The sequence below is a fragment of the Pongo abelii genome, chromosome 4 (assembly GCF_028885655.2).
Source record: "Pongo abelii isolate AG06213 chromosome 4, NHGRI_mPonAbe1-v2.0_pri, whole genome shotgun sequence".
Taxonomy (NCBI): Eukaryota; Metazoa; Chordata; class Mammalia; order Primates; family Hominidae; genus Pongo; species Pongo abelii.
This window is the reverse complement of record NC_071989.2, coordinates 180,030,337-180,053,175: the sequence shown is the minus strand read 5'-3', so window position 1 is coordinate 180,053,175 and position 22,839 is coordinate 180,030,337. Positions and strand designations below refer to the sequence as shown.

Genomic DNA, 22,839 nt, shown 5'->3' with positions numbered 1-22,839 from the left:
CTCACACAAGTATATTGCTGATCCCTTATTAATTGAGTTTAAATTCTTAACCTTACCTAGATCTACCATCAGAAGGCGAGTGAGCGCTGTGTAGAAGGTTGTTCGACACCTGAAGTCGCTGAGACTGTTACTGTCACTGATGCCAAGAAAAGGGAAGTGTTCACTCTAATGAAAGCAAAAGAGTAATCCAAGTTACTAACGCTTTACCTCAACTATTTGTAAAATGTTATTCATTAATTAAAGAAATAAGACTTACCGTGTGGTTTTTTAGCATGAATTTCACAGCATCTATCTTCACAAGTTTTTTTAAAAGGATATAGGTAATAGAAGTTAAGGAATCTAAGGAAATATATTTGTCATATCAGTACGTAATAAATCACAAAGTAACAGTGAACTGTAGTGGCATCAATTTCTACTTATAAAAAATATAATTTCTAAAGAGCATTCCTATAGAAACGTCTTTCCTTCTGTTAAGAATGATAATCTATTATTAACCAATGCAATTACTTTTTCTATCTTATACATATTCTAGTTATGGAAAGAAAGAATGAATTTTATAATTAAGACAAGAACTCCTTTACTATTAAAGTCTTGACAGTGGAAAATTAAAACTGACCCCTTTTTATATTTTGGGTGTAACTTACGAACTTCTACTTACTTAATGTTATTTCATAATGAAATAATTATAAAAGACCCATAATAGGCTATCAAAAAAGAGAAAATATTATTCAATTCTAAGAAATAGTGAGCTCTCTTAGTAGAAACCTAAGATCAGAATATAATTAGGAGGATATAGCAGACTGCATGTCATCAAGTATAGAAGGACAGCTTAAAGGAACTAATATTTCTCAAGTGCCTAGTATGTAAAAGGCATTTCCATATGTTAATTCACCTAATCTTCACAATTACACTGTTAAGTATTATTTATTATTTTTAGTCCATAAATAATGAAACAGGAGCTAAGAGAAATTAAGTTGCTTGCCCAAGATTATACAGCCATGGATTGACAGTGCTGAGATTTGAACTGTAGTTTGGTTCCAAAGGCCATGTTCTTTCTGCTGTACCACATTATCATCTGAACAGTTCAACTTAGAAGGAGCATAAAGTTAAGAAATCGGGAACATGAATACAAGGACTAAATAATTTCAGGTATGATGTGGATTCTAAACACATCTACTCAGTATGCAAATACCCTCTTCTCTTACTCTACCATAGTCATGTGTTTTCTACCACAGCTAGAGCATCTCTCGGCCATTCCCTAATACCTACTCATGCCTTTCTTGAAGGCTGTAATAATCTTATATGGCTCCATTGATGTTACAAGGAAAATACTGGCTTTCTTTTTCCTTCACATTATCTCCAAATATATGACTCAGTCTATTGCCTCTGCACAGGGGCACTGAAAAGCATAATTCTAAATGTTAGTCACTCAGGCATGGGTATCAAAGAGTGGAAAACACATTGGAATATGAGTCAGGAGACCTAGGCTTGACTATACCAGTCAATGAATCCAAGTAATAAACTCAGCCTGTCTCAGCCTTAGTTTCCCTCTCCAAGAAATGAGGATGAAACTTATGACCAAGCTACCTTACAGGATTGTTTTGAGGATCAGATAATGCAAATGTCTTTGCCAATTATCAATCACGGAAAAAGAAAGATGCAGAGAATTCACAGAACGTGTGCAACTTGCAAGGCTAATTTTCACAATTCCATGAGATAGGTAGCATCACTTATATTTTTCAGGTAAGGAAATAAACTAAAAAAAATTAAATACTTTTTCAAAAGATAAACAATTAGTATGATTTATACTCAAGTTCCTCTGATTCCAAAGCAACCACTGCAGTTGCATATGAAGGATGTATGTTTGGCTTAGCCATATACCTGCTTATTTAAAATATACATCTACATTTTAGCATGTATCTGTATTAGACAGTAAACTTTCTAAGGGCAGGGACTACATCCATGCATTTTCCCTATTGCACTGCTCTCAGCAGGTGCTCAGTGCACTGTGTTTTTCTTTTTCTTTTTTTGAGACAGACTCTTCGCTCTGTCGCCCAGGCTGGAGTGCAGTGGTGTGGTCTCAGCTCACTGCAACCTCTTCCCGCCCAGGTTCAAGTGATTCTCCTGCCTCAGCCTCCCGAGTAGCCAGGACTACAATCATGAGCCACCACGCCCGGCTAATTTTTTGTATTTTTAGTAGGGATGGGGTTTCACTATGTTGGTCATGCTGGTCTTGAACTCCTGACCTCAAGTGATCCACCGTGCCTGGCCACAATGCACTGGGTTTTTCTGGCAGGCTGCAGGGCAACAAGATCAAGGCTGTCAGGTAGCAAGTTTTTCCTTGCCTCCAAAGATGCAGATTTGATGATTATTCCTAGTGTCAGTCACTGGGCTGAAGACCTGCTACTCAAACTTCACTCAGTTAAACTGGGGTGGGATCAATAAAAGAAATATCTTAAGTAATTACCAAATAGAATTCTCTTAAAATTGCAAAGTTAAAAGTGACAGGGTCTATGGGTAATAAGAATGCTGCCATTAATAGGAATCTTCCTGTCAGTGCTGTTAATAAACAGCAAGTCATGTTTTGACAATAGAATATTTATGAAAGCAATAAACAGAACATTCACAGGAAGAATCTCATCTGTCAAAGACACATTTTCTGCAGAACGGCATCTGTGCACTTTGTACCAAGGCCAGCCTCACTGCCTTTTAATTACATTCTAAAGAAAAAAATGATTAAGAATGAATTTTTATATTTTTCAATAAAGAAAAAAATGAGAGTTCATCTGAATATTTATGTTCTCTTATAGAAATCCAATTCAAAGCTAGTTATGGCTCTTAAGTGGGTCTGTAATGTTAAAAAAGGCAAATGAACCCATCATCTTTATGATCTTTACACTCTGATCTTATTCTTCTCTAAGAGACTAGGGTTCTTCTGAGTTGTGCCATTTTGGCTGGGTGGAGCATTAGATAAATTATGGCAACACTAGGTTAGATTTCAGAGGTCTATTCAAAACACCTCTTGGCAGTAAATCTGATAATGGTGGTAACAGTAACAGTAGCAACAGTACTAGAAGTCTTGAGAGTAACATTAATATAGGAAACGTCACACATGGAACATGTCAACAGAAGAGTCACAATTCAAATCCAGATCTGTCTGACTCTAAAGCACAGGGTGTTTTCACTAGGCTATATCAGATCCATTTGATTTTAAAGAGGCTAGTTCTCCTCCAGAGATCATTTGCTTCTTGAAATACAATTGAAATCGGAATCAGGTCCCAGAAGGGACAGGGAAACATTTTATTTTAGGAGGGACCAATTCATTAATAAGCCAGCATCACATCCAGGATTGAGCAAACTCTATAGTCTGGCTGGCAGTAACCCATTAAACTAAATTCTCAGAAAATCCCTGTCTCTAGCCATGTGGTTATGAAAACATCGAAGAGGGTGAAGATGGTCTTATTGATAGCTACGATGACACATGAAGAAAAACAAGAAAAGAATCTCATAGATAGCTGAAAATCTATATCCTTTGAAAAGGAGGATACTAAATTGAGAATGAACTGCTTTCTTAGGTTACAGGAGTACTACACAATTCAGTAGCTGCACGACACAGTAACACCAAGTATGACTTCAATTCACAGTATCAGGCCTTTTCTGAGTATTTACCACATTTTATCAAATCTAAAACACCACTGATTGTAAAACAAAACAACCACTATGATATGTACTACTAAGAAAAAGTACTTAAAAATACCATCAATTATAAGATACATCCTATTTACAAAAGTGTAAAGATGTGAAAAAATTTCATTTAGAATTATATTAGTGTACTAGATACATGATATTCACTAAGTACAAGAGAGTGGGTAATCATACTGAATCTGGGCAAATATTTAAAAGTCATACATGTTCATAGACACTTTTTACAGAGTTAGATCCTCATGAAAGAAGAAAGTTCACAGATGACAATATTACACGTCAGAAATTGCTGTACTTTGGTTATATGCGCAACGTATAGTAACTGAAATGTAAGTTTAGTTATCTCAAAAGTAGAATTTTGCTCATGAACTCTACTAGACACACACATACACACAGACACAATTCCTTTTAAGCAAATATAAAGAAAAGAATAGAAGGAAGAACTACCCATTATAAAAGTACTAAGGGAGACTATATAGGCCAAAAACTATACTAATTAGTTATCCTCATATGATACCTGGCCATTTCTGATAATAAGTTGGGTAATAACATCAATATTTATTCACAAGATGGACTAAAGACTTAAACATAAGACCTAAAACCACAAAAACCCTAGAAGAAAACCTAGGCAATACCATTCAGGACATAGGCATGGGCAAAGACTTCATGACTAAAACATCAAAAGTAATGGCAACAAAAGCCAAAACTGACAAATAGGATCTAATTAAACAAAAGAGCTTCTGCACAGCCAAAGAAACTATCATCAGAGTGAACAGGCAACCTACAGAATGAGAGAAAAATGTTTGCAATCTATCCATCTGATGAAGGGCTAATATCCAGAATCTACAAGGAACTTAAACAAATTTACAAGAAAAAAACAAACAACCCCATCAAAAAGTGGGCAAACGATAGGAACAGACACTTCTCAAAAGAAGACATTTATGTGGCCAACAACCATATGAAAAAAAGCTTATATCATTACTGGTCATTAGAGAAATGCAAATCAAAACCACAATGAGATACCATCTCATGCCAGTTAGAATGGTGATCATTAAAAAGTCAGGAAACAACAGATGCTGGCAAGGCTGTGGAGAAATAGGAATGCCTTTACACTGTTGGCGGGAGTGTAAATTAGTTCAATCACTGTGGAAGACAGTGTGGCAATTCCTCAAGGATCTAGAACCAGAAATACCATTTGACCCAGCAATCCCATTACTGGGTATAAACCCAAAGGATGATAAATCATTCTACTGTAAAGACACATGCACACGTATGTTTACTGCAGCACTATTCACAATAGCAAAGACTTGGAACCAACCCAAATGCCCATCAATGATAGACTGGATAAAGAAAATGTGGCACATACACTATGGAATACTATGCAGCCATAAAAAAGGATGAGTTCATGTTCTTTGCAGGGACATGGATGAAGCTGGAAACCATCATTCTCTGCAAACTAACACAGGAACAGAAAACCAAACACCACATGTTCTCACTCATAAGTGGGAGGTGAACAATGACAACACATGGACACAGGGAGGGGAACATCACATACCAGGGCCTATCGGGGGGTGGGGGGCTAGGGGAGGGATAGCATCAGGAGAAATACCTAATGTAGACAATGGGTTGATGGGTGCAGCAAACCACCATGGCATGTGTATACCTATGTAACAAACCTCCACATTCTGTACATGTATCCCAGAACTTAAAGTATAATAAAAAAAAAACACACATAAAAAAACCCAAATAGGTATAACAAAGATGAAGCATCTTAAGGGATACTAATAATCATTTACAAGGAACAGGAGTTAAGGCATAATCACTCAACAGAAGGGGCAACAGTAAGTTCTAAATGCCCACTGTATGAAGTTTTGAAACTATAAAGGAAGCGGAAAAAAGTCTTAATCTCTAATAATTTACAATCTAATAGGAGACAGGACCAGCAAATACTAAACTATATTACATTCATACCCAGATATATAGATTGAAAAAAAGGTGTTCACAAACATTAAGAAAAATAAACCACAAGTTGAAAGAAAATGAAGAGAATATTCAGTATTAAAGGACTAAGGATTAAGCTATTTCATGACGGCTTTACTAAGTCTTTAGCCAAGACTGAGAAACTGAATAAACCTAGTTGAGTTACAATGTGTCAAATGAGGGAGAGTGGCAAATGTGGTGATTCAGTGAAAGATAATGAAGGGTATCAAGGGGTAGGTAAAATAAATTTCCTTGGCCCAAGTATAAAGCACAAATTGTGGTCTAATGGAGGATCAGGAAGTTAGCTATGGGAACTCAATAAGTCAAGTACTGTCAAAGGGCTCAAATTTAAGTCAATATTTTTGCTTGACCTAAGAAGCAAGTGGAAGAGATTGTGGGCTTTTGGGAAGAGAAATGATCAGATCAAAACAATACTCAAGGTACGTAATTTTGTGAAACAAAAATCTAAAGAACTTGGTGAAGATCTAAATAAGGGGGCTACAGAAGAGGAATAGGGAGGATTCTACACCTGATTCTAGTATTCAAACAAACAGAGGAGATAAATTATGGGATGACTTTTCTGTGGCTGATAAAGACAGAAAACAATGAAATAAATCAACATTTCCTCTGATAAAAAATGCTAATAGAAGTATGCCTGAGGGATGTAAGCTGAAACTAGTTTTATTTAACATTCTCACAAACCATCTGGAGATGGTGGTATTCAGTAAAATAAAGCAATGCATTTTAATACTGTTTCACAAAAGCAGAAATATTACTGTTTATTGCTAAATAGTTCCTGTAACAGACATAAACAATTTTACTTTCATCCTTCACCCTTGTTTCATTCTTGCCCTTTGCTTCATCTCTCATCCTCTACTCTTTCCTGACACCTACCACGTTCAGGATTCACACCCAAATGGTGGGAAGGTCAGAAACAGATGTGAGGACGTCTGGTTTGCACATTACTTGGTAAGTTTAAAAGCCGCATACTTAACGGTTTATCTATAAGCTTATGTCTAAATGACCTCGAATAAAAGGGGCTCCCTCAAATCAGCCATATTACAATGTCACATACCCACATTATTTTTAATGTGTAGATTTTCAGAAAATTCGTATGTAATTTATCTGAGTTAAATTTAAACAGAAGAAATAGAAACTACATTAATAAAACAACTGACTTTAAGCTCTTTGGAGAAATATAGAAAAGGAAGTTTGGAATCAGTGTCAATTCTGTTAGAATTTAAAATCCATGAGGGCAGGGTCTGTGTTTTATTTGTCCTTTTGCCATGTACTTAGCAAATGCTTAATAAATATTTGCTGAATTGAAAGAGGCCAATAAGATTCAAGATGAGTATGGAATTAAATTTAAAAATCATTATTTTAGTCTCATTAAACGTTAACTCTAGATAAGGATGAAGTTCTAATGTACTTAAAACAAGCAAGCAAAAGAAAGACAAATGGAGCTGGGAAAGGTAGCGGTGAAAAATAAAATTTTCATGGTCATCAAGTGGCTTTGATAGAAAATAGATTCTTTGGCTTGTAGAAACGAAAATGACTGAAATAAACTAGTAGATAAATAGATTTATGATGCATATGGATGGGACTTATATTCACCAAATTCAGGTGTACAGGAACTTAAGGGGATAATCTTAGAGAGTCAGTCTGAGGCCAGATGGAATTATTTCTTTATATCAAACCAAACCAGAGCCAGCTCCATAGGCATGTGGGCTGTATACTTGCATAGGGGACCCTGTGCCTAGAAGAGCCTCTTCATGGTTTAATGCTTTGCTGTTGAGGTCTTGACATTCTTAACATTTTTTGAACAAGTGACTCCACATTCTTCTTTTTGAGATGGGCCCTGCAAATTATGTAGCTAGCCTTGCAATAACATGGAGAAGTCATTAATCTTGAGAACTGTTGCGGTTAACAGTATCAATAAGGTAAAAAAAAAAAAGAGTTTGGATAAACTCAAAAACTAATGTGGAACTCTCTTATAGAGTCTGATTTTAAAAAGCTAGATATTGGTATCTCATTGTGGTTTTGATTTGCATTTCTCTAATGACCAGTGATGATGAGCTTTTTTTCATATGTTTGTTGGCTAGATAAATGTCTTCTTTTGAGAAGTGTCTGTTCATATCCTTCGCCCACTTTTTGATGAGGTTGTTTGTTTTTTTCTTGTAAATTTGTTTAAGTTCCTTGTAGATTCTGGATATTAGCCTTGTCAGATGGAGAGATTAAAAAATTTTTTCTCCCATTCTGTAGGCTGCCTGTTCACTCTGATGATCGGTGATCATTAAAAAGTTAGGGAACAACAGATGCTGGAGAGGACGTGGAGAAATAGGAACGCTTTTACACTGTTGGTGGGAGCATAAATTAGTTCAACCACTGTGGCAATTCCTCAAGGATCTAGAACCAGAAATACCATTTGACCCAGCAATCCCATTACTGGGTATATACCCAAAGGATGATAAATCATTCTACTGTAAAGACACATGCACACGTATGTTTACTGCAGCACTATTCACAATGGTGAAGACTTGGAACCAACCTAAATGCCCATCAATGATAGACTGGATAAAGAAAATGTGGCACATATACACCATGGAATACTATGCAGCCATAAAAAAGGATGAGTTCATGTTCTTTGCAGGGACATGGATGAAGCAGGAAAACATCATTCTCAGCAAACTAACACAGGACAGAAAACCAAACAGCACATCTTCTTACTCATAAGTGGGAGGGGAACAATGACAACACATGGACACAGGGAGGGGAACATCACACACCAGGGCCTGTCGGGGGGTGGGGGGCTAGGGGAGGGATAGCATTAGGAGAAATACCTAATGTAGATGACGGGTTGATGGGTGCAGCAAACCACCATGGCACGCGTGTACCTATGTAACAAATCTCCACGTTCTGCACATGTATCCCAGAACTTAAAGTACATTAAAAAAAAAAGGACCTCAAAATACACACACACACACACACACACACACACACACACACACACACACACTCTCTAGATATTTTTAGTTTTCTCATGTTTGATGATTATGTAATAAAGGCCAACCACCAACAGAGGGCCTGATAGAGAATGAAATTTCCTTTCTGAAACCCAAGTGGAGCATGTTAACTGCTACAAATTTGAGTAAACAATAAATTGAAGTAGAAATACTGATCAATTATCTTTCAAAAGAATAAAAACTTGAAGTAATGATTAACGAACAAACAGAATTTTGGATAAAATGTGATACTGTTCTCCGTTTTCAGCATTTAAAATAAGTAAGTTTACTTGATTGCTCTGTATGACCCTTATTCTCTCTCCAGTTTTCCCAGGAGCTTCCTTGTTTCAATCATTTGAACAATCTCACCCTTTTCCCATTTAGACAGAAACTAAAATTTCTGACCAGGAAACATTTCAAAGAAGGGAAAGATCTCCAAGTACTGAACTTGAACACAGCCGGCTGGCTCTGTACAGAGCCATTTCAGCTCTGTGCCTGTTCAAAAAAGCTATTTAATCAGAAATTCTTGGAATTTGGTCTTGAAAATATAAAGAGTATGTTAAACAGTTACTCAAATGTATTTGCTAAATTTATTATAAATACCCATGTAATGAATCTGACGGGAAAACATAAACTTTGTCAAAAAGGTCACTGGATTTTAAAATAACAATAATCTTACCAATTTGAAAAGTTTCAAATCTGGCAAACAGCAATTCTGGGGTAAAATGCAACAGCCATCCAGTTACAATCTGGGGACTTATGTCCCCACATCATTATTTAGGAACTAGACTATCTCTAAAAATGTAAGTTTAGTGAGTCTTATGAAGTCCTACGAAAAAGTGTCTGTGAGGGAAGTACCAGACTTTTCTGCTCAGGACGTACAATGCAGCTCTATTTTATAACTACCTAAAGACAGAAGTTCTCAAAGTATGGTCCTGGAGCCACCAACTTCACCTGAGGCTTGTGAAAACTGCAATTCTCAGGCCTAGGCCTAACACCTCCTGAAAGAGAAACTGGGGAGAGGGGCCTAACAATTTGTGTTTTAAAAAGCACTCACATTCCGATGCTCACTAAAGTCTGAGACTACTGCTTTAAGGCAACCAAAGGCTTTTTAATACTTCCTAAAAATGGGGGTCTTGTGTGATTTCAATTTCTAACAAGTGGTCAGATAAAAGACCACCAAAGTTCAGAGACTGGCCTTGAGCACCATAAACACTGAGTAAGGCTCATCTGAAGCAGATAAAATAGAAAAAATAAAACAAAGTATCTGAAGACATGTACTATAAATAAAGAACATTAAAAAACCTCATAGTGAGATAACATGCTTTTCATTTACTTCTAATATTTTAAATAAAAATATTTTGAATATTAATATATAAACAGATTTCCAATAACAAGGGCCTATAGGTGATGATTTTGATCTTGCATAAGTGTTTCTATTGCTGAAGAATGTCATCTTATTCCTAATACAGAAATAATGTATTGCTTTAAAATCAAGACTGAAAAACACATTATAATAAAGAAATCAATTGGAAAAACAAAACATGCATTAGGTAACCAGTAACTGCACTAAAACAGATACACCACTCACATATTCCATTATGTAAATGAATTCAAAGATATTTCATGACTGATCAGCTAGAAGGGACATAATGATTTATAATTCAAATAACTGAGCACTGAAATCAAATTGAACTAATATATATTTCTAAATATGCAAACCTGAAATAATTGCTAAAAAATATAAATCAATGTACCCATGTTGAAATCATTCCTATCCCCTGGTTTAAAATATTATAGCTTTTAAACTTTCATCTAGTAAGTTTTCTGAAAATATGATTTTTTAATTCACTTCGAGAAGTACTCAAAAGCAATAAACAGCATGTAAAATAGAAGGCTATAATATGTGAATTAAAGAATATATAATAGGTTTAATAGGATAGAAAAAAGATCTTAAATAGCAGATACAAATAAATTAGGCATTATGCAAATTACACTAAAAGAATACAAATCAAATTAATTTTATACTAAATATCAATTTCAACCTAAAAAAATAGGGTAAATCTAAACAATAGATATATGCTATAAAATAACTGAGGCTTCTTTGCAGATAATATGCTCTCAAAGTAATTCATTGTGAAAAGGCCAGAGTTTGCAATACTAGGAAGTACTTATAAACCACTTCATATGTTAGAAATAAAGAGTATTTCAGCATTATTATTAGAAAAAAATATGGGTTGAGTTTTTTTTTAATAAGAAAAAACACATATCTTAAAAAGCCAAATGACCATTGGAATTGGGTTGTACATCACTTTCCAGTAAAAAGGAAAAACAGCCTAGACAGGTGTAATTTATCATTTTTCTGATTTAATATCAAAGAAATATATTAAAATAATAAAAAGAATCCTGAAATCCTCAAAATTTGTAGTGATAAATAGCCCTCCCTGTCTTTATTGCATTATACCTACTAACAGAAATATTGCATGGTGGATTTTGCCAGACAAGGACGATTATTTTCCAATAAAAAGTTGCATATTAAATTCCAGCACAAAAGTGGGTGTCTAATACTTTGGAAATCTTTTATGGTTTACCAAGGAATACAATTTTAAACTTAACTAACATAAACATATTCCTGGAATGAACCTACATTAAAGGTTTCCATCCAACACCACCATTTTCAGAATTTGTCCTCATATTAAAAGATCAGCTAATCTTAGTGATCAACTAATCCAACACTTATCTTTCACAAGTCCTATATATTTGATAGCTAATGTAGAAAAGACAATCTACATGATTCTCTCTAGTTGTTAGAAATATGACAATACTGTCAACTATAATTTAGTAAGAAGATTCTTGGTTTTAGAATTTTAAAAATCTGCTAGACAGAGAAATCTAAACATTTAATGTATAATGGGAAATCTTATTTTAGATTAGATTAGATGTTGATTTGGTGGGGGCAATAATCAAAGAAATGGTCAAAAAACTTATCATTTTCTTTGTATTACTCCATTGTGCCTTTCAACTAATGAAAATGATGTTCTTTTCAACTGAAGAATATTAGAGATATATTTACTCGCAGGAATGCAGTTTTTATAAGGTAATATTTTTAGAACATTTTGACCTCCTTAAAATTAAGTTACATACTTTCTTTTAGGACACGAATTTCTGACAATTACAAAAAAGCATGAACTAAAATACATGTGGTTGCATACTTTCTTATATAACCATTTATTAGCCTGGGTGAGTATAAATGTAACTATAACTACTTAGGAATCTATATGTCCATATAAATTCAACAGTGATTCTGACTAAATGCTTCATAGTATACAGCTAACTAAAACCTTTCAAAAACATGCATTTACAGATAAGGCTAAATGAAAGGTCTTATTTTTTTTAAAAATTGCAGAAATTATAAACAAGGAAAATACCTGGTTAATTAAATGCATCTGCTAGGTTTTTTACATATAATGTCAGATATACAGTGAAAAGGATATCCAACAGAAAGGTCATTTAGAAACTGAAGAGTCCTTGAAATTACAGGCTCACATCTTCCCCAGTATTTAAGGTTTGTAACACTAAATGTGAAAAAAAGTCTTTAATTATAAGTAAGATATTTGCTTGTCTAAGGAGAACCAGAGAATACACATAAATTTATGTAAGTTTGATGACCTAAATCACAAATATTTCGAAAGTGAAAAGCAGGCTTAAAAACATTTTCTATTCTTTCAATAGCATATTCAAAATTATATGCAATCTGCAATGAATATTGCTCTCCAAATAGTGTATAATTCTACATATTTAGTTTTGTAAATTAAAAGTTGTCTAAGTGTTTCACTGGAAAACAAGTTTGTACCCAAAACATATTAGGGAGGAAAAGCAGGAGTTACAAAGAAAGCCAAATAAGGCTCACTGTTACTGCCAAATAATGAACCATGAATCTGTGGCTCCAAAACTCACTTCTTATGATCATGACTGTTTATCTAACTTTGCTGTCTGCAATCAAGACAGTGTTGTTTGTCTGTTACACAGATAAAGCGGGGTGCCAGGTGGAGGCATACAAGTTATGTGTACAAAGTTATGTGTACAAAGTTATGTCTATGACTAGAAACTGGTTTATTCTGCTAATGTTATAAGTCCAATATAAGGACAGTTTCCATGAATATGTCTCTGCTAGCCATAGGTTTCTCTTAGAACTAATGAATGCCCTATCAGACCTCTCTCAATGATTTCAATTTGCAATAATCTCTTCACGTGGTCTTTCAAATCGCGTGCTTTTCTTTTTAAATTAAAAAAAAAATGCTGCCCAATTGATATGAAGAGTCAAGGTCTGTAAATCTTTTAAAATCATCATCTGATGCTGCACACTACAGTTGTATGGAAACTTGACAAATTACAATGTCCTTTGGATGGTGAGTTTTCAATATGTGAAATTAAGTTTCAGTTAAGAACAATGCTAACATTCTAACAATTAAAGCATAATTTTAAGTCTTTTATTTAAAAAATTAATATATAAAAAGATTTAAATACAATAAAAAGATCTATTACATTTAAAACAACAACAAAAGAAAAATTAAAGACCAAAACAAGAACTCACATTTTTGTCATGAATGTTTCTAGAACGTGGTTGTCATCTGTTATTCCTAAGACTTCTGACATACGAGCATATACCTGCATTAAAACATTTCATTGTTAAAAGTTTTACTATTAACATATATTTTCAAAAGACTATTCAAATTGAACAAACATAAGATTTAATGCACTGTGGTATCCACACTGAGGTAGGGAGTGGGTGGGAGAGCAAATGAATTTTTTAAAAAGAATCTTATAATTTTAAAAATTGCTAACTTTTTCCTCCAGATTGCTCCTATTTTGAAAAATATAAACGCTTACACACAAACACACTCATATATCCCTTTTACTCCCACCACACCACACACATTTTTTTTTCTCAAAGTGGTAGACCACCCCTTTCTGGAAGACGGGAGTAGGTATGCAAAGGGCTGGAAAGTAGAGTACTTCAACAAAAGGTTCCAACACTTAAAAATTTTCCACCTATTCTAGATTTCAGCAAAATGTTAACCATTTCAGGATTATTTAAGGCAGTTATAAAAATAAGGATTTAAAAAAATCAAAGGAAGTTAAAGAACTTATAGAAATTCTCCTCAAATATTACCTATTAAGCTTCCCCAAATATACAGGTACGTCTTACTTTTCATGTTGACACTGAAATCCCAAGCTCAGGGATTCTCTGTTGAAAACATCAGGGCCTGGGAATCCACTAAGCTTCCAATTAGGGAGTGTTGGTTGCAGAGTTTGGGGTGCAACATTTCAGTCTCAGTCCAAGCCACATTAGGCTTATAAACACATATCCCACTTCAAGTGGGAAAATGCCACTTATACTCCTTACTAGCCTGGCAAAGCTGAGAGGTGGGTTGACACCTCCATACTCCCTGATGCTCTGGTGTGATTCCAGGTTATCCCTGCCAGACACCAGCTGTATGGGATTTCTCTTCTGTGATTTGATCCTCTGTGATTGTGTTCTCTCACTTTCTCCTAATCTGCCTATTTCTTATGTACAGCAACATAGCTTCTATTCCCTCTGTCTTTTGTCTTTTATATCTGAACACGAGCTTGATACACCACCATAGGTCATGAACGTATCACAGGGGCAACACAAATCACCCAGAGCTATAGGGTCATAGAGGGGAGGAAAGCTGCCATTGTAGAAATTTCTTTTCTGGATTTTAAACACCATTTGAACCAGCAGGTTGTGTTCCAGGCTTTCAACCTGAGTCCTGTGTCTGGAAGGCTTCTCCTCAGGCTGATGGAGTGAATCAGAGGGAGAGAAAAAGAGGGAGAGGAGGAAGGGTTAGGTGTAGAGGGTGACAGAAGGCAGGAGGGGCTGAATGGTGGAGAGGAGAAGCTGGGGAAGACAGAGAGAGAGAGAGACAAGAGAGAGAGAAAGGAAGACTGAGATTCAAATTCCTGCTGCCTTACCTACTAACTTCTGAGCCCTACAGAAAAGCATTTCAATGATTATATATCTGTGACTTTGCCCATGAGAGTAGGCCTTCATCTCTAACAAGATTAAAGTGACCACTGTTGCTTGTAAGATGTTTGGGGGAAAGAGGGAGCTAAGGATAGAGAATCCAGAGAAGTTAGTTACCAACAATCCTCAATAATCACAAACTTTTAAGCACAAAGAGGGCTCAAATGAAGAATGATATGTAGAACGGAAAGTTTCCCTAAGCTCACCATGATGCCAAACCTCTCTCGTATATAGAAGTATACAAATTGGGTCCCTTGGAAAACCTAGTATTGACATGATTAATGGCACACAAAGCATTTCACAACTTGGCCTCAACCTACCTCATCTTCCACATTTCCCTCAACCTCAAGCCACAATAAAATGCTGATGGATCACTGAAGCATCTCATGCAATTTTCAGATTTTTATGTGTTCATGTGCTGGTCATTTTGCCTCAATCAGTCTTCTTCCTCTTTTTCCCCTTATACTCATTCAAAAATCATCTCCTCTGAAGGCTTCCTAGGCACAGTGAGTTGAACTCTCCTTTATGTTCCCACAACATCCAGTCCATTCCTCTATCATGGCGCTTTTCACACTGTAACTGTTTGGATGTCAATCTCCCTCATTACACTGAGTGCTTCTTGAGGGGTGACACTATGCCTTATTCTTTGTGTCCCTACTATTGCACCTAAGGCAATATTTGTGAAGTGAATACTACGTGTTTTTAATGTGCAGCGGCAAAAGACACGGTCTGGATCTACTAGAACTATATTTTAATGTGAATATTACACAAAGAAAGAAAAATGACTTTTCCCATTAAGCATATATTGGATTCTACAGACAAAATACATAGAATCGTAAATTACAACAGAAAAAGAAAAGTAGCTAGAGAGAACAGCTTGAATATTTAGTACCTGATTACAGCAATTGTCTTTAATTTTATTTTAGTGGCATCCTTGTCAAAAGCAATCCTTAAAATTAGCCCAGTTTTATAAAATCAACTAACAGTAGGGATCAGACACCCTACTGTGTGCCCTGCTTTGCCCACTTGCTCAGTTCCAGGGCCAGAGACTGTGTGCCCTTAACTCTGACTGGAATTTAAAAGGCACGTTTGTTTAACGAAGATGAAAATATGAATGAGTATGTTTAAACTAGCTTTACTACAACTCAAAGCACAAATTCTTTGATGGTATACAGGATCATTTATATAGATAAATGAAATTAATAATAAATTCCATGACATCCTGGTTTTGGAAAGGATGTGGCCATGGAATTATCTCAAATTACTTACTTCCTTCTTATTGTATTTACATCTTTACTGGTTAATTTTCTTGTTTTCGATAACATAACTATAGTGGACTTTTGTAAAATCAAATTTTACATTTTCAAGACATTATAAATGCCTTTTTTATGGCAAAACTCAGACATAACATAATTTTTGTTTTAATCATTTTATTATTCATTTTAAAATGTGATTTCAGACATTTCAAACATTTTAACTTTCTAATTCAATGGGTCCTACAAGGAAGTTTACCTATCGTGTCCCTGGCATTCAAAAGAGGAGGAAGCTAGGCAGGCAGGTCTGTTGTGTTCTGCTGTCAAAACAGTTTCTCAAAGCATCAGATCTGACCCAATAATATACTAGAAAAACAGTCAACACTGACACATGGCAGTGCTTTAATCCACAATTATCCTTGTAACTTGCACCATTCCTTTTATCATCCATTAGCTTTGATTCCCATTATCCCATCTAGAACTGTGTCAACGCTTTTGTCCTTGGGGATTTCTCTCCACTACTAGGATCTGACAGTCAAGCTTGAGTACTAAACAGGATCATTACCTCTTAAATCCACTTATCTGATCTACTGAATAGTAAATTGAAAAGCTCATTAAGAGCAACAATCTGATTTGTTTTCACGTGTGACAGGGTCATTTAAAATCAATGTATGATTACAGCGTTTCTTTTAAAAGACTGTTTCTCATTTTTCAAGGTACCTTATCATTCAGATAACATGCAGAAAACATGAAAATGTCTCCAAACATTTGAAATTTAATTATCCCTTTTAAACATGGATAATTTGGGAGTGAGAAGTAATTTGTTCAGTTAGGAAATACCTACAAAATTGTTTCTCATCAAGCACAGGTCAATGAAAGTCTTCTACAGAAAAATCTTCTAACACAGTATTTAGAGTTTTTAACACTTTCTACAACTTTTATTATTTCACCCGAAATAATTTTTATGACACCAAGAAGAAACGGTATTGCAGTATCTAATTTAAGGAAGTATATAGGAGTTACACAGGAACGCAAGACAAGGAAAAAAAAAAAACTCACTTTCAGTCCACAGATTCCTTGTCTCTTATTTCAGAATCTATTAAGATAATCTCATCACAATGAAAAATGAGTCAAAATCTAAGAAATAGGAGACTAAACCTATCTGTGTGGTCATCCTTCAGAGAAGGATGGCCAATACAATGACACTGAATATATGGTTATGCCTTTGGTTATGAGTTTTATATAGTCAGAGATGCACATTCTGTAACCAAGTTTTTGCCTGTCTGAGCCCTCCTCCCTTCTTTCCTTCTGCATTTCATAATATGGCTGCATAACAGACTGTAAGCTCCCTGAGGGCAGAAATGATGCTCTGTTTTTTTTAAATCTCATATGCCTACTACTCAATAACGTTTCTTTAATGAATAAAAAGAATATATGGTTAAAATGTACATTTTGGTCAACCCCATTTCATATATGATTCTTTAACAAAAGGAAAACAACCCATAGAAGGCATGTATTCTTCCCCCTGTAAAATACCCCAAATCCTACTCATCTGGGATGAACATTGGTAAAATGTTGTCATTTTAAAAGGTGTGGTTTTAATGCTTAAATAATATTTCTGGAAGAAGCTCTCCCTGTAAATTCAGTAAGAAGAGTCTTAATTTGAAACCTTGCCAGCCTGTTACGGGCACTTCTCAAAACATATAATAGAATATGATATTTTTGTAGTATTAATTTCCACGTGAATATGTTTCCTCCACTATTTTCAGCATGCACTCCTGGAATGCAGGGGAAATGTCTATTTCTCTTTACATCTCCAGTGGTATATTGTCTTAGAACGCTGTCGTGATAAACTTAGCGAAGTAGAAAAAGCACAGACTTTGGTCCCAAAGATACCTGCATTTGAATTCTATATCTGCCACTAACTAGGTGTTTCTTAAGGTCTCTGAATCTTGGTTTCTTACCCATAAAACAGTAATAATAATAATACCTACTTTAGGCTGGGCGCGGTGGCTCATGCTTATAATCCCAGCACTTTGGGAGGCTGAGGTGAGAGGACTGCCTGAGCTCAGGAGTTCGAGACCAGCCTGGGCAACACGGTGAAACCCCAAACTAAAATACAAAAAATTAGCCGAGCATGGTGGCGTGTACCTGTAATCCCAGCTACTTGGGAGGCTGAGACAGGAGAATTGTTTGAACCTAGAAGGCGGAGGTTGCAGTGAGCCAAGATTGCGCCATTGCACTCCAGCCTGGGTGACAGAGCAAGACTCCATCTCAAAAAAAAAAAAAAAAAAACACAAAAAAACCTACTTTATGGGCATTTGATTAGATTAAATGATGATCCCAAACTCAGAGCTTGACATTTAGTAGTTACTCAACAAATGCTGTTTCCCTGTACAACCTTTCATTGACCCTTCTGCATAGTAGGTGCCAAAGTGGTCAGGTAACACCTTTTGAAGAGAAGGCTCTTCACATGAAAAATAACAGAAAAATCAGAAGGTGCTTTGAAGATTTTCACACAGCATAAAGACGGTTAAAACAAATAAACAAAATCTTATAATCTGTATCCATAACTCTTAAATCTTTACAAATACTTTAAATTAACACCTTCTAGTAACACTCAGAAATTGCATTTGTTAAAGGCATAGAGGAACTGCCTCAAAATTTCATGATACAAAATCAAATTCTTTCTACTTCTCAATGGCTATTGTCTTAGAAGCTAGAAAAATTACCCATTTTAACCAGTTACCCATCTCTCTTGCTCCTGAAATATGCAAAGTGATTAGAAATGTAAGGAATTATCATTATTACAGATCTGAGAAGGCATGCTCTTAGAAAACTGTTTTAATATATTTGTTTTCTTAGCCATATTTATTTTACTGCAAAGGTTCTTATAAATTTAAGAAAAGAGCATTTGGATAGTACATAATGCTTCAATGAGCCAATACATTCTCCAAATTCTCAACTCGTCAAATGACAAATATTGCCTGTAGAATTTGCAAGTAGCTTAAAAGATCTTACATATGGTTTTAAGAAGGGAACTAGGTAAGAAAAACAGATGAGAGCATAAACTACAAATAGCAACATAATTTTGAGTTGTAAATTTACTAAAGAATAAAAAAAGCATGTGCCATAATAATTTTTAAAATTTCTTTTTCCAATCCTAATCCTTAGTCTTGGGTATCTGGAGCACTGTCTCTAACATTCTGGTTATAACTCTGAGGAAACCAATTATGTCAATCTTTAAATTTGAAGTAGATTACAGAAGTGGGAAACCCAGAATATTAGTTCCTAAAGATTGTATGGATATATAATGACAGTCACAGAAATTCAATAACAGCCCTCTATGAAATGTACTCAAAAGCACCACATGAAACAAATTAAAAAGAACAACGAATTCTCTCATTCTGTGCAAATAAGAAAATAAGAGAAAACACTGGTTCTATAGGTTTTCAAAAGAGTTTTTATAATGAATTAAGATTTTGGATAATGAATCTTCAGAAAATTATAGTAACTTAATACCCTTAGGCCTTCTGTAAATGTTTAAGATGCTATAACTTCTCAAAGAGCTTTAGTACATTGTTTAAGCAGGCTCAATGCAGAAAATTAGTGCAGTAGAAGTCAACAACAAAGTATTTTGCCATTGGATGACAAACCTTCTCTGAACCAATTTATTCTCAAAAACATATCAGGTAATACAAAAGTGATACCACAAAAGATCCCCCAAATATTACTGTGAATTTTCAAGTACTGTTTCAATCTATTGGAATGACTTATTAATGAAGGTTTTTAACTGGTTGTAAATTGGTAAAACAAAATCTGTCACTGGAAAGGATCCAACATAATGAAAGCATTAATGTTCCTTAGGAAGAGAATTTAGGAACACAGTATGAAATCACTTACTATGAATAAGAAATCAATTTTCATATTTTTATTTTAGGCTTCAAGTGCCTTTGAGGTCAATTCAGTGCTTTCTATAAGAAAGACCTCATCAATGTGAAAAGCATTAGTAGAGGAGGGAGGAGGAGAGGTGTAAGAAAGAATAGAGCATTTAATGACTTGGATCTAAACCATTTGGAACTAAAGGTACTTGGCTCTTTCATTAACATTTGAAGCAGGATAAAATATGATAATCACAATTAACTTATCACCATAACAAGAGAATTAATGGTACAAACATCATTGCTGTATATTAAATACACAAACTTAGTGACACTGAATAGATCCATATTAATCCTGGGTGACTAATTTTTCCATATCATTTCAAATAACATCACTAAATACAAGCCTGAAATTAGACAGAAAAATCTTTTGCCAGAATTTAATTTTAAAACCATAATTTATGTTGGAAATCAAGTGGTAAAAGGTGAATAATCCTGCTTGCCTCATTCAGTTGAATAAGGAACGGCATCTGATAAAGAAAAACTGGTTATGGAAGTATAAAATACATCTGAATGTTAAACATTTATTTCAATTAGAATATCTGAACCCACCATCTGTGGTGGCCATCTTGCTAAGGGCACATGTACCTAACAAATCTCTTAAGAGGCATTCCCAGTCTGCTTGAATAAGCTATTGTATAAGAAAACTTGGAGTGACCACTTTGGCCTCACATTTCCTTCGCTCCACATCCTGTGGCACAAAGCATGAACTCAGCAGGCTGGGGTGCAGGGCTGCCTGCTGCCTTGTGATAATCCCCTCTCCCAGTAGGGGCCTCCACTGATGCATGGCTAAGAACATGCTTCCTCTTTTGCTTGCACCCCAGTGGGGTTTCCATTTCTAACTTGGGCCCAAATCCAGACTGCTAAGGAAGGTGGAAAAGTCAGAAAGCTCCAGATGCTGTCAGAGATATTTCTGAGTCAGTTTCTAAACAATAATTTATTAGAAAGAGTACAGGTATAATGTGAAAACCAGCAAGGCTGGTAATTTTGGAGAGATTCTTTTCCTCCCACCCCCAAGCAGATCTAGGGTCTAACTACCACCTGTTCAACAGAAGCTGGCGGTTTGCCTTACTTTCCTTCAGGGAGCCACTGACTAAGGATCTCCACCAGCATGAACCTAATGCCTCCCGACAGGCCGTCCCTAGCCAAGAGGGACCTGGGTTGAGTGCACCAGTTACTGGTCACAGGATATGCAGTCCACAGAAAGACTCCTGTGGTGCAACCAGCTGAAAGCCAACCAGAGAAAATGGAGAGTGTACATTTGTCCTGACACAGCTTTGCTCCTGCCGGCTGCCAACTCACTCCATGTCTGGGGCCAAGCTTCTGTTAAACTAGTCTTCTATGGATAAAGCCATGGTAAAGCCCTGGGTAAATATATTATCTCCCCAAGCCCATTCAAAAAGAAGCTAACTATGGCTATGGCACCAGATGCTTGGGAAGAAGGCTTAATTTTAGTAGAGGATTTTGAGACCATGGTTTGAAAGAGCATTTCAGACAGTTAAAGGAATATTTATAATTCTTTGCAATAGCAAGTTTATAAGATGACATGATTAAATTTTAGAGCAAAGAAGCTGATGCTGGATGAAGTTGGTGAGAGGGTGATAGTAGAGGTGGGGAACTGGGAAGTAAAATATTTTGTTTAACCCCCCGTACCTCCTAAAGGTGTCAGCCAGAAACACATTCTGACACAAGGGATACATGTGCTCTAGACCCTGTTCAATAACAGATGCTATTCGATGTAGCCAAATAAAACTTTCTTAAGTATTAATAACTGATTATAATTGGTTACTCAGCAATGTTAGCATCAAGAAATCTAGGGTGCTTTTGTACTATGCAACCACATTAAATATAGGCTTTGCAGCCAATACTGCTTATTAGTGGACTACTAAACCTTTGGCTATAAAATATGAACATTGTAGAATTAAATAGTGCATAAAAAGGGAATGAAGACAATGCATGCCTACACTTAATCATTGTATGCATATGCCTGTTTTACTAATTAGAATCTGAGGCTGTAGTGAGACAAGCATAAAGATTGCTGCTCCACCATCATAACCAGCAACCCAACTCACCTTAACTATTTTCCAAGCCTTCTCTGGAACTCTGGGTACATCACTCCTCAGGCGTACAACCTAAAAAGCACAAAGTTTAGGGACCTGCCACCTGGCACCAGAAATAAGAGCAAAAGGCCTCCCCAATCTCAAATAAAAGGAGAAAGTGGCTGACAATCTTTGTGGTTGTTACTTATAATATTCTTGGGACTTTGATTTTATTCTGGAGCCCATGAGCGGAGACATGGTGAAGTCCTGTTCAAATTCTGGATGTGGTTATATGAATGACAATGGGTTTGCTTCAATGAGATAATTCCAGAAACCAGATACTAAAAGCTAGCCCTAAAAAAGAATAAATCATAAATAATATTTGACAGAATGATTTTTAAGAATCTCAGCCGGGCGCGGTGGCTCACGCCTGTAATCTCAGCACTGTAGGAGGCTGAGACGGGTGGATCACCTGAGTTCCAGACCAGCCTGGCCAACAAGGTGAAACCCTGCTTCTACTTCTACTAAAAATACAAAAAATTAGCGGGGCGTGGTGGCACATGCCTGTAATCCCAGCAACTTGGGAGGCTGAGGCAGGAGAATCGCTTGAACCCAGGAGGCAGAGGTTGCAGTGAGCTGAGATTGCTCCATTGCATTCTAGCCTCGGCGACAAGAGTGAGCCTCCATCTCAAAAAAAAAAAGAATCTCTTAGTACTGTTTCCCATGAAGCACTTTCATTATAGAAGTGTGGCAACTGAGGCTAATGACTTAAGCAGGCAAAGTAACCTTCTGATGGGCAAAAGTACATCTTTTAACTAGGGTTACAAAGAATAATGTCACAAAATAGGAGGTAATCTAGTGAAGTGGTCTCTG

General features: G+C 35.8%; 1 protein-coding gene across 13 annotated transcripts in view; it reads right to left on the bottom strand.

Annotated features, from left to right (window-relative positions):
• RANBP17 (RAN binding protein 17) overlaps positions 1–22,839 on the bottom strand; it is a 434,785-nt gene that overhangs the window by 115,656 nt on the left and 296,290 nt on the right. For 12 of the 13 annotated variants that reach the window (XM_063724390.1, XM_002816186.5, XM_054556222.2 and 9 more), the window contains 4 exons: positions 13,279–13,352; positions 12,179–12,259; positions 257–320; positions 57–165 (listed from right to left, as the gene is read on the bottom strand). In XM_063724390.1, coding sequence (XP_063580460.1) covers positions 57–165; positions 257–320; positions 12,179–12,259; positions 13,279–13,352 — 328 coding nt within the window. Of the gene's footprint in view, positions 1–56; positions 166–256; positions 321–12,178; positions 12,260–13,278; positions 13,353–21,999; positions 22,060–22,839 lie in introns of all 13 variants that reach the window. The other variant, XM_054556221.2, reaches the window with a different exon arrangement.